At 36.0% G+C, this 12,617-nt stretch overlaps 1 protein-coding gene across 1 annotated transcript in view; it reads right to left on the reverse strand.

Annotated features, from left to right (window-relative positions):
* The window catches only part of LETM1 (leucine zipper and EF-hand containing transmembrane protein 1), a 30,021-nt gene that overhangs the window by 7,443 nt on the left and 9,961 nt on the right, over nucleotides 1-12,617 (reverse strand). The window contains exons 5-12 of the mRNA XM_068679690.1: nucleotides 11,639-11,776; nucleotides 8,418-8,621; nucleotides 7,812-7,931; nucleotides 7,080-7,211; nucleotides 4,985-5,155; nucleotides 4,208-4,348; nucleotides 1,178-1,312; nucleotides 398-588 (exon numbers count right to left, since the gene is read on the reverse strand). Of these exons, the coding sequence (XP_068535791.1) occupies nucleotides 398-588; nucleotides 1,178-1,312; nucleotides 4,208-4,348; nucleotides 4,985-5,155; nucleotides 7,080-7,211; nucleotides 7,812-7,931; nucleotides 8,418-8,621; nucleotides 11,639-11,776 (1,232 nt within the window). The remainder of the gene's footprint in view (nucleotides 1-397; nucleotides 589-1,177; nucleotides 1,313-4,207; nucleotides 4,349-4,984; nucleotides 5,156-7,079; nucleotides 7,212-7,811; nucleotides 7,932-8,417; nucleotides 8,622-11,638; nucleotides 11,777-12,617) is intronic.

Consider the following 12,617-nt stretch of genomic DNA (forward strand, 5'->3'; position numbering starts at 1 on the left):
GCTCACCATACTTTTGCACAGTTTTTCAGTGACACAGGGCAAACATACTGGCTGAGCAGCATTACTGAAGGCATGATGTCACCTGCACCATCATTAGTGCCACATGTGTTACAGATGATATGATGCTAATCAACATCCTGGCTTTCAGAACCCCCCCCCCTTCCTGACAAGCACCCGACAAAATTATACCTGTTGCTTTCCTATCATCACTTCAACCGTGTCTAACACACTGCAGAAGAAAAAAACTCTATGGGACAATTTTGTTAACTTTGTTTTTAAAATAAATACTGAGATTTTAAACAACTTATTTTCTAAGTCTTTTCTAATCAGATTTCAGACATCAGAAAGACTTAAGATGATCAGTAAGAGATACATTCAGTGCTCTCTAGATACTTACCCAGCAGGAGGACTAGCACCATCATCCACCTTTACATCCACCGTCTTTTGGTTTGTCTCCAACTCATTAATAATTTTATCTATCTGACCAATCATTCGGTTCACCCTTTTGGTCAATCGCTTGCTTGCCTTTGACTCTTCCACTACCTCTTCCTGGCCAGTCTTAGAGAGCTCCTTTATTTCTTGCAAATCCTGAAAGAAATGGTCACAAGAAAGAAAAACATTTCTGTGGGTCTGAATTCTCTACAACAGCCACTACTAACCTAAGAGATGAGCATTTCAAGTGCCATTTAGCAACAATTGTAAATAAAATGACATACAAAGCCAAAGTGAAATTAGAGCAAACTCTTAGCACTGCAGCCATTTTCATGCATCCTTTAAATGTTACTTTCTACAGCCTTTGTAATACTGATTTACTCATTAACTCAAGGCATCTGTAATAGTGACATCTATGCTTGACAAGAAAGAACTGCAGCATGCTCAGCACATGTTATTCTGGTCACACTGGAAATAAGAGCAGGAAAGGGACCCTCACTTAGTGGAAACTACTCCAATGATTCTAACTAGGCTTTAAACACATTGAGCCAATAAAGCTCTGCATTGTCCCATACAGCAGTATAAACCTCAATTACTCAGCTACCAAATGCAAGCTAACAGACATCCAAGATAATCTTTGATCATGCGGGGTCATTTATACAAAAACTGATAATGAACGGGAATTCTAAAAAAAAAAAAAAAAAAAAGCAAGCAAAAAAATCAAACACTTCCTTCCCCACTTTACCTCATTATATTCCTGGATATCACCCTTCAATTCCTCAAGCTCCTCCTTTTCCTTTGTTAGTGATTTCTTCTGTTCCTGCAGCTTGTTACAAGCATCACTCAGCATGTCAATCTCCTCCTTAGTTATTTCCTCACCCTGTAAAAGAAAATATACAGATCAGTGAAAGATACGTGTGTATTTCCCCCAAAACTCTAGGAAAGGACACACTCCAGATTCTTTTTCTATATTCAGAGTCAACATAGTACAGACTGGCATTTTGGAGCTAATGCTCCAAAATCTAATCTTAAATACTAAGGATGGTACTTTCTAAGCACTTTAGTAGCAAGACCAGGTAGTATGATTCATTATATGTGTTTTGGCTATTTGAAGTCCTGTACCTAAATGTCTCATTTAAAAGTGTTTTACTTCCTTCTCTGCTGAACGGAAAACCCAAACTGAGAAATGATTCTGATATTATATATAGGAAATATTCATTACACAAAAGATTTTGCAGAGCGAAGTTCAGGAAGCTGAGCTGGAACAGAGTGATCTTCAACAACTTGTGTAATGATGTGTATGAACATCCTTGGTTTGTGACATCTATTTGTCTTTTAAAATGCCGAGAATAAAAATGTAACCCCTAAACAAATACGTCAAAAATACAATTTCAAGAATTATTCATTAAAAATGCTAAAATCCCACGATAGTAGGCACAGTTAGAGTACTGCATTAGTCCTACCCAGAAACCAGCTTTTGTTCTGAAAAGACTCTCAGCCATATAAGCAGAGTACAGAAAGACACAGGCAAACAAGGATGCCATAAACATATGGGATGATACGCTTCCAAGAAACAACTACGGAACTTCTTAAACTATGCGTTCATGCCCTTTGAAACTGAGTAGATAGTGTCCTGTTACTGTCTAAACATCAACCTTGCTTTTGATTTTAATACAGTAGCAAAAAAAAAAAAAAAAAAAGAAACTCAGTTTGAAAACAAATTCCTCTGCCTAAAATAAAATTAGTCATCTTCAACAAGTCAGTCTAATATTTTTCCCTCAACGGGTAACACTAATGTGAAAATAAGAGTTTGAAATAAAATGTTTAATTCCCTTAGTTATTCTATTTTGTATTATCTTTACCTGAAATAAATCTCTCCCAAATCCTGCTGTTACCATTAAAATCTGTTTGGCAGCAGTTTAAATTAAACACATTATGTTATAATAATAGCAGGTAGATAATGATAGTGTCCAGGAAGTAGAAGCCAGTCAATACTGGTGTACCCCAGGGGTCAACAGTATGCCCAACACTTCCATTAGTGACCTCCGGGATGGTACATGCTGGACTCTCAGCAAGTCTGCAGAGGCAAAACCAAGAGGAGTGGCTGGCAAGCCAGAGAAGCACTGAAGTCTCCATCCTTGCAGATACTCAAAACCCAAATTGACACAGTCCTGGGCAATCCATTCCAGCTGACTCTGCTTTGAGCAACAGGATTGGGCTACACAATCTCTACGTATATTATTTTATGGAAAAATATTACAAACCCAAGAAGAACATGAAAATGAACCTACCCAATCTTCTACAGCAGTATTTTAAGTAATAACTACTAACCGTATATACAAATAAATTTTTTAACAGTAGAGAGGCAAACCACATTCTAAATCTTAATATCTGCCACATTTCAAAAAACACATGCAAACAAAAAATAACTAGTGACAAATAATAAAAACATGTTCCTAAAAATGCCACTAAACAAGATGCAAAACAGGCACTTGAAAATAATCAAAAAAACAAGCTACAAAACACACACAAGAGGCTTGCTTAAGCAAGAAGCATTATTTTTGAATACGTAACTTTTCTTACCGTGAGGCTGTACAAAAAGAATAAGACTCCAGTATGACAAAAAAAAAAAAAAAAAGGGACCTATATAGAAAGGCCCAATGCTGGCATTCTTAGGAAAAAGATCTACAAAAAAAGCTCCTTTATTTGTGCAAGAGTATGACAATATTACAAGTTTCCTGCATTTTCAGAACATCTATTTCATATCATGCTATTGTCAGTAATTGCAAAACTATGGCTAGAGTATTTTAAATGTGAAATGCCTATTCCACAGTCTCAATTTCTTAATTCTCTTCAAAAAAAAATCTTGGTTTGGTATTCATATCCAGAGTTGAAAGAGTAACTCTTTCGAAGAGTTCTCTAAACTTATGCTTGGAACCTATTTTCTTCCTGAATATATGCAAGCCTGTTCTTTATGAACACTTCATGAGAGCTCTGCTGAAAAGCATTTGGGTAGCCTCAACAGACAGCAACATGATCACAAGCCAGCAGCATGCTCTGGCAGCAAAAGCTAACAGCAACCAGGGTCAAAATCAGTAGATTGACAGGAGTGACTATGCGTCTTTACCTGGCCACATCTAAGTGGCACACAGTTTTGAGCTCCCCACAAAAAGACATCCATAAACTGGAGTGACGATAAAGACTGCAAAAAGATTCAGCTAAATTCTGTTTTTGTACGACCTTTTTTTCAATTTATCCAGCCAAAACCAAGCCAGACAGCAAACAGTTACCCGACTAACAAGGCATGCTCTGATGCAAAGCACGCAAAGTATGATAATCCTAGAAATTAACTTCTAACAGTGGTATGAATTATGTTCAGCAATATACTGAAGAAATGGTAAGAGAATATACTACAGATTTTTATAGTATACGTATAGTGCACGTATCTGCTTAGAAGAGGAAGTCAGTAGTTTAGTTCAAACCTAGGAATCTCTGTATTTAATCCTTTGGTCTGAATTACACCCTTGAAAAGAAACAAACACTCACCTTTACCTACTCTTGTCCTCACCTTCCTCATGTTAACTACATATACACAGGTTTATGTATTTATAAATATGAAAATTTATGTATTATATATATAAACATGCATAGCTTTGTTATGTGTGTATCCAGTGCAAATGCCCCCCAAAACAGGCATTAGTTTCAATAATACAGATAGATAAAGGAAATACTTCATGGTTACAAATTTTCAATCACATACAGTTTTCCAGATTACCTTAATGCCTTCCAGTACAGGTGCTGTGTCTTTCAAGGTCTCCTTATCTGCCCTTGCCAGTTCTTGTTCACCATCCATAGCCATCTGACTTTTAACTTGCAAATCAGCTGGTTCAAGATCTGCTGCTGAGTCCACCTCTTTCTAAATTTGACGGACCCGAGAAGTTTAATTAAACAAAGATAACATTATCTGTATTAGGATCAGCAGAGAATGGCTTCTTAAAATAGTAGTTGCCAAAGCAGATGTAGACCTTATAACAATGCTAAAAAATTGCAACATATCAAGTGGTTGCATATTAAAATACCAAACATGCTTAATAAACTGTGCCTGTGAGCAACTGAGGCTTTATGCACCCAGTAAGCCAGCCCAGCAGCAGCGTTTATACTCAAGTACTATACCAAGGACATCACCTGGTTCATGACAAATAGAGCCAAAAGCAAGAACTAAATTTACAGTAACGAAAAACACACACACTAAAAGTCAAAATTAACAAGAAAAAACACAAGCCACCATGCCTTTTGCTAGAGGAATAAATGGTTTCTTTCATTACTCTGATTAAGAAGAGAAATCAGAGATACGTAAGGCAAAGTCTTCTGTGTTTCACAGTGAATCCTTCTGTACTGTATTCTGTTTTAATGTTTTCCCTCCTTTTTTGCACGTAGACTTAATGTCCAGTTTACTGCAGACAGTGTGTGCAACAGAGGCAATAACCCATAACATGCTGCTTTTCATCACGACACTGATGTTTATTTATCAGCAGTTGAGAACAGAACTTACAACTTGAAGGGTTTCTTTGGCTTTCTCTGCAGCTTCAGACATTCTTTCCAACTCTTTCTCTTCATTTTCTTTCCTGATGGCTTCTTCCTCCTGAAGTGTTGCTTCCAGTCGTGCTTTGTTATCTATTTTCTCACCTTCAACTTCTGCCACTTTGACTTGAGCCTCTTTGGCCTAAAAATAATGCAAGAGGTCTATAAAAAAAACCTCTCTCTTTCTACATAACATAAACAGTCTGTATACCGTTACTGAGATAGGTAGTACAGGTATGCTAACGAATGCAATTAAAACACCAGAAAACTGTCCTATTTTTTTCCCCATTTTTCAGAAAAATATTATTCTTTCTCTGAAAATGAGAGCTTTCCATTCTGAAAGTGTAATACATTCTTCATTCTCTTTCTTTCAAGATCACCAATAATCTATTCAAATAATTTCTCTCTTTACAAAACATTAACATTTTCACAGCAAAAGACTGAAATAATTGGGTTTCCTGAAATTGCCTGGATCACAAGTCTTACTTTTGCAGTTTCTGAGGTCCAGTTTCTAAGTTTATCTAACCCTCCATAAGTTTGGTTCATGGCCTCTATGCTGAGGAAATTCTCAATTAAGTAGTTAATATACACAGATGCATAAAATGTTTCATGGTATGTTGTATAGTAGAATAGGAAACAGTTTCAATCTCTGAGTGAACATAATAAACCACCTCCTTTTATCATCTCCTTTTATTTATGAATTCTGAGAACAGTATCACAGAAGAAATTGGTCTCAAATAGATTTGAGGGTAAACAATTTAACACTAAAGTGACAAAGAAACAGCACAGGACAAGCAGATCTAATTGTAACACTGGAGCAGAAACATAAAGTAAAAGCTATTACTGATGGCAAGGTTTCTTGAAGTGTACCTTTGCAACAAAAACCACAAACAGCTATGTTAAGAGGAACACAGTTGTGCATCCGTTTTCAACTCCTGGCTGAGTTTAACACTGAATAAATTCAATTTTTACAAATCAGGTAAACCAAGAAAAAAAAGCAAAACACCATACACTTAAGAACTATGTGGTGCACTAATAATTGGGTTTGTAAACCACATAAAAGGTTCCACTTCTGAAATACAGAAACAATAAAAATCCGCCTCAAGGATCTCTACAGCTGTTATTGCTATTAAGGTAGAAATTAATTCATTTCAAGTGATAACTAACCTCCATTATGATAGGGAAGATGGAATTCACATAAAAAGCACCACTATAGAGAATGACTGATTTTAATAGATCTTTCTTCCACAAACCAGAGGCATTTTTCTAGCGTTACTGTTCATAACACATACACACAATTTGGTGAAACAAAATTTAAGTCCTGTAAGAGAATAATGCAACTTTATCCATACAATCTGCTTTTGGCCAAAGTCACACTTGGATCTGCAAACCTACAGAACAAGTTGTTTTGAAGATAGAGTTAATTTTGATACGAGCAACTGAGCTCAGCCATGACAGCTTCCAGATCCAACAAGAAATCAGTAAGTCAAGAGCCATATCCCAGCCTGTCACGTCTCAAGTCAATTTTCAATGGAAGATTGTAGATACGTGACGTTTATGAGTATTTCCACCTCTGTTCTTCATGAAGTGGAAAATTATGATCAGCAGTTTCACCTTTCATTCTTAAGTGTGGCTTGAGAAATTCCATCTACACATGAAAAGGTCTGAATTCATCTAAACAACCACCAATATCCAGAAAAATAAATCCATAGAGCAACTCAAACTTTAACTCCATGTCTTATTAACCATAATCAACATAGCAGCAGAGCTTGCGAACACTGTATGCATCTTTATATTGCCTACAGTGTAGTTTGGATTTTATTCAAGTAAAAGTGTATTGCATATATTTCTATACTACTGTCTACCCTCATGCAATGAAATAATGCTTTTCATTTGCTTTATTCTCAGGTCCCTCCAAATCCAACCAGTGTGTTCCAAGGCCACTCAAATAAACCTACCCATTTTTCAGCTTTTCAAAGAAAAGAATGAAGAATATCTACTGCTCTAAACAGGATTTTCAGTGATGATAATGAGAGTTAGTTATGAACTGTACAAATCATACTTACAACACTCTCTGGTAGTGTCTGAAGCGTTGTTTTGAGCTGATCAGCTGGAGAAAGGGTGTCTGGAAGATACATGGCTCTGGATAAAATTAGCAGTGAAGTAGGGATTTCCTGGTTCAGGTGCAGATCTAGCCACTATGAATACAATACATAAAACAGAAGGCTTCAACTTTTGGATTTCTTTCTCTTTTGACAAATCAGTTCAAGCATATACACAAGAGTAAATTCTGATTTTTATCACTAGTTATCAATCAACATCCTAGCACAGGAGCTACAGCCTATAAGCAGCAAAGAATTAAAGAGATTGCATTGAAGAAGTGTTTGAAGAAGTATTTTGTTTGAAGATGTACAGAACATTTGAGGAATTATTTTGTTCCTTACGCATCTTCCTCTAAACCAGACAACCAAAAGACAAGATTTATTTTCTCTAAGATATACTCGGATAAAAGTGTTGTTTTTTTTTAGAGTAATATAGATAGTTAACAAGACAAAGAGGAAAAATTAAAAACATATTTAAGTCTATGTATGTATTTGCATCATCAAAACATCATAGCCCAGTTAAAAACCAGAAGCTACTATTTACTTATACAGTACATATGACAAAAGCTTATTAAGGAGACTGTTTTAGCCCTGCCTTTAATAAGAACAGAATCAAAATATCTTATCAGAATCATAACAAGAATGATAGCTAGCAATTAAAATTAAGCCTGGGCATTCAATGTTGCAAAAACATACCTGTTTAAGCTGTTCTTTGAGACGCTCCTCTGTCACACCAAGGGCTCTCATTCCTCGTGCACGACACGCTGCCTGCAGCTCTTTAACAGTCAGGGTATCAACTCCTTCTTCAGCAATCAGCTGCACAGAACGTAAAATAAACTCAACATGTAACAGCTCAAAAATGAAAAACAACCATCAACCATCATCTGCATTTTTTTTTTTTTTTAATTTTTTTTACAATGGCCACTAGAGGCTGCTGTGATAACATAAAACAGCCTGCACTTCTCAAACAGCAGTGAACATTATACTGTGATCTTAACAGCTCCATCATGGTTATGCCAATTTCTCTCTGAGTTTGTATTTCTATTAGCTCCTTCACAAGTTACAGTTTCACAGAAATGCTCTTCTTTTTAATACGGTTAATTTCATTGTAATTAATGGTAGATAAAAAATGGCAGGTTTTTCTTTAGAGAGACATAAAATTACAAAAACTCCTGAAGCCTTTTTAAGTTAGCTCAAAAATAACTAAGACAAAAACAGGAAAATACTTAGAAAAAGTTTACATAAATACACCCAGTCTTACACATAAACATTATTAACCAGTACATATTTCGAATGACTCACTTTGTCATCTGCTTTTATACTTCTCAGCCTCATAGTCAACTGGAAACGGAGGAAGTTATTTGTCCCAATTGATTGAAGTTCCAGCAATTTACAAAGTGCCACCAGCTGAGGCCTGGTAAGATTGTCCAGAGTCAACTCATCTTCAAATAGTTTTGAGAACCTTAAGATCTCTTCATTACTGGGTCTTTCGCCAGTTTCCCTGATCTGTAAGAAAAACAAAGAAACAAAAAGCCTTTCAAAGCAAATTCCATGCTTGGACATTATTTTAAACAATAAGAATTGATCTCACTTGTCAGGTACTTTGCCTCAACTTTCGTAATAGGAAATAAGATATAAGGAAGTCATGATTTTTTTTTTTTCCAAAAAGTAAGTGTTTACTATAAAAGGCAATAGAATCGATGGCGTTAACAGTTCCCAACAGCACTGCATAATGCACTTAGCTAGATAAAACCAATCAAAACCAACAATTAGATGCATATGCATACTAATGAGTAGTTTTCTCTGAATTGGCACTGGCTTGAAATACCCCAAAATACCTAAGAGAAGTACAGAAGAACAGTTGCTACAGAAGTCACGTAGGCAAGTACTCTTTCTGGTACCACGTTTAGCAAACATAAAGCATGCTAAAAGCATCAGTCTGTTAAGATACACTGAGAAGCATGCCACAATTTCCAATTGCAAATATTTGCAACATCGGGGTCCCTATAAAATGGTAATTTGGAAACTTGCCTACCTAAATTCTCTCCACAACTGCGACTGTTACAATATTGTTTTGCTTCAAATTCCTAGCTGTTCTGCAGCATCTCAGTGCAAATATGCTTGAAGTTACTCCAAAGCATAAACCACTATCGGGCAAAACACTAAATAAATCTAGATGGAAGGATCTATGTAAATGCTTATGCAAATGCAAAGTTAAGTCTTTACATAATGTGTACTTCACAGTAATTAAATTGAAATACTAGAAGCAAAAAGAACAGTTTAAAGCAGGAAAAAAAATCCTTAGTCTCATCAGGGCATAGTAGAACTTTGTTATGTATAATGCCATTGATTATACTATTTTAAGTATACCATTAAGTGCTTATTGGCGATATTATTGAATCAAAAATTTACAGAACCTAACAATCAAAGACTAACTTCCAGCCACTTAACACCTTCAGTTTAAAGAGTAGATAGACAAAAAAAACAATTCCTAATCCCTCTACCCTTTTTAAGCCCTGCAAACATAAATTAACTGATAGTAAGTACAGCCTAAAATCCTAATATTATCTATATAGCCTGGTTTATTGCACCTACTTGTTTTAGTTGTTAACTCAACTTTTTTAATCAATAGCTGATTAATAAAAGATAAAGAATTGGATGGTTTTGAATCCATTAACTTCTCAGATGGTTGTGTAGCAGAGAAACTAATTCTGAGAAAGGAAGGTCAAAGGCCTTGTTACTCCATCTCACCAGCTCCTTCAACACAGGAGCTAATACTGGAACCTTAGGAAAATATTCAAAGTATTTTCTTCTTTGCTTAAAGCTGAATTTTGGCAGAGACAAAATAAGTAGAGACAGAGGGGAAAAAAACACCCTATTTCATTAGAGTACAAATTGACACTTCATCATGAGTTACAAAACAAGACAGTTCTGAAGCAAACTTGTTAAAGCCTGTAATCAGCGGATCCTGTAGAAGCAAATACTTCAATGCAGAAGCAGTGGGGAAACATTTAACCTTCTTTTTACTGACATTTATTTTCTAGGATGGGGAAATGACATCAAAGTTCGTCTCCATGGCACAAACGAGAAAGTTATGGCTGTAAAAAGCACACCCACACATAAGGAAAGCAGGGCCTGAAGCTTCCTTTTAGTCATCGCAGGAGCTTGGAACTCCCCCTAGCAAAAGTGGAGTGATACGTCATTAATTTCCATAGAAATTAACCCCTGAATTTAAATTCTCAGTAGTTCTTTCAAAAGAAAATGAAATGTTCCAAATATGAATCATGGCAGTGGCATGCTCCCAGAGTCTGCAGAAGGAAGTTTTAATGCTTCGGGTACTAGTCATGGTAACTAATCACTTGAGATTTTCTGCAGATAAAAAAGGACAGAAACCCTTGACTGCAAAGCAGCTTCAAAGTACATGGACTTTGCAAGCAGATACTGGCACAAGTTGCCAACAGCAATACCATTATTGGAAGTACCCCACTTGCTGCCATCAACTTATTACCCCTCCCTTTAAAAAGTTTAGTCTCTACATTCACAAGCAGAAAAAGCTCAAGCTAACTAACAAGCCTTGAAAAGCTCAGGTCTCAAATCTCCAGGCTTGTGTCTTTTTCTGTACAAAGGGCAAGAGCCCCTGTCTTTGCTTAAAACTCTCAGCCATTCCTACTCTCAAGAAGAGAGATGACACTTTTACTTTCAGAAAAGCACCTGGCAGCAGCAGATGGTCCTTGTCTCAGTTGAACAGCCCCACAATTACAGAGAACAGAAGTGTGAGTGAACTGAGATGAATCCTATCCTGAGAAGATTTATAAATGCATTTTTCTTCTCTCCAGAGAATACCTTACCTACTACTTGGTGAAAGGAAACAACTATCAAACCTAGAGGCGGTCAACTTATGAGGGAAGTATTTGACATGCAGTCTATGTTCCAGCAAGTGTGATAATAGAAAAAACTTGTACCAAATATAATACCCATATTCTAGCAAAACCCTAAATTCTAGTCAGCATCTCAAAGGATTTCAGCTGTATAGAAACTGTGTTAAAAAAAAAAATGAAGATAGGATTAAATATGACCAAAAAAAAGAACAAAATTTACATTTCCTCCACTGACTTTTAATCAGGTACTTAGGAAAGAACTATTTGTCTTTGCATTTTAACACCCAGTGTTCACAAAACCAGGCCAAAAACTATGTGTAAACACTGCATACGCACTCTTTGGGATGTTAGAATTAACTCATTAACAAAGAGATAAGATAAGAACGCAAAGAGAATGAGCAGAAGTATATTCCTTCTAGAATTAAGGAGAGAGTAAGAGCACCAGCTAGAATACAAAAGCTAAGAACAGTGAAGTATTACATGCAAAAAAAAATAAATCTATCCTGAAGAAAATACTACATCCTGCTCTTTTAAATCCAACAGAACAGGTAGTTGATGATATGTAAAGGGAAGGAAAGGGAACTGCCAATTACCACAGACCAAACAACATATCAAGCTTTTTTTTTTTTTTTTTTTTTTTTTTACCTTTTGAAAGAAAGTTGAAAAATCTTTTGTAACATTTCCTTTGGCTGCTTTATTTTTTAAGGCCATCTCCTCAATCGTGTCTTGAAGGAATTTAGCCAATTCAAGCTTTACTCTCAGTTGTTTCTTCAATCTCTCCTCCTGTTAAAAAAAATAATTTGGTTTTAAATGTTCATTCCAAAAATATATGCACTAAATACCACTCCTGCCCTCAGACAAGTTATCTGCAGTGCTTAAATCACACAAATTCAGGTTGAATAGCACAAAGCTCCATAAAGCACAAGGTGCAATGCCAACAAAGTGGTGTACAGCATGAGTGGCCTCACCCACTACTACTAACATGAACCCATCTAGGAACAAAAAAACAGAAAGTAATCAACTTTGGTTTGGCTAACTCCCAATTCTTGTATCCAGGTCACATTCTACTTCACACCTCACCCAAAATAAAAGGGGGATTTATTGCAGAATTAGAACTTAATAGTTACTTAGATGCAATATACAATTCCCAGTGATTGACTGTATCTGTGGCTGACTGGGAGGTCACTACCTACAAACCTCATGTAATTATTCTGTACTCTGATACAGAGAATTTGTCAGGGTCTGAGGGAAAGGGAAGAACGGTCTGTTTGCTTTTACAAAGCACTAAACAAGAAAAATTAAATGAAGCTTAGACCAAACGATGTATAAGAAGATATTTAACCTATTTAGCATAGATACAAAAAACCTTGCATCAAGAATAAAGACTATCAAAAACTGACAAATGTAATGCAAAGCAGAAAAAAAGTTTTGCAGCTTTTGTTTCTGCTCTGTAGCAGTCATAGAAAACAGATACCAAAAAACAAATAAATAGAAAAAACAAAAACAACAAAAAGAGAAGATAACAGCCTTGACAGCTAAGCAAGCACCTGCATGTACAAAACAGAAACCTAGGGTGGCGCTGGTTCATTCCTAGATGTTAACAGCAAAATCATCAGAACAGCAT

The sequence above is a fragment of the Anas acuta genome, chromosome 4 (assembly GCF_963932015.1).
Source record: "Anas acuta chromosome 4, bAnaAcu1.1, whole genome shotgun sequence".
Lineage (NCBI taxonomy): Eukaryota > Metazoa > Chordata > Aves > Anseriformes > Anatidae > Anas > Anas acuta.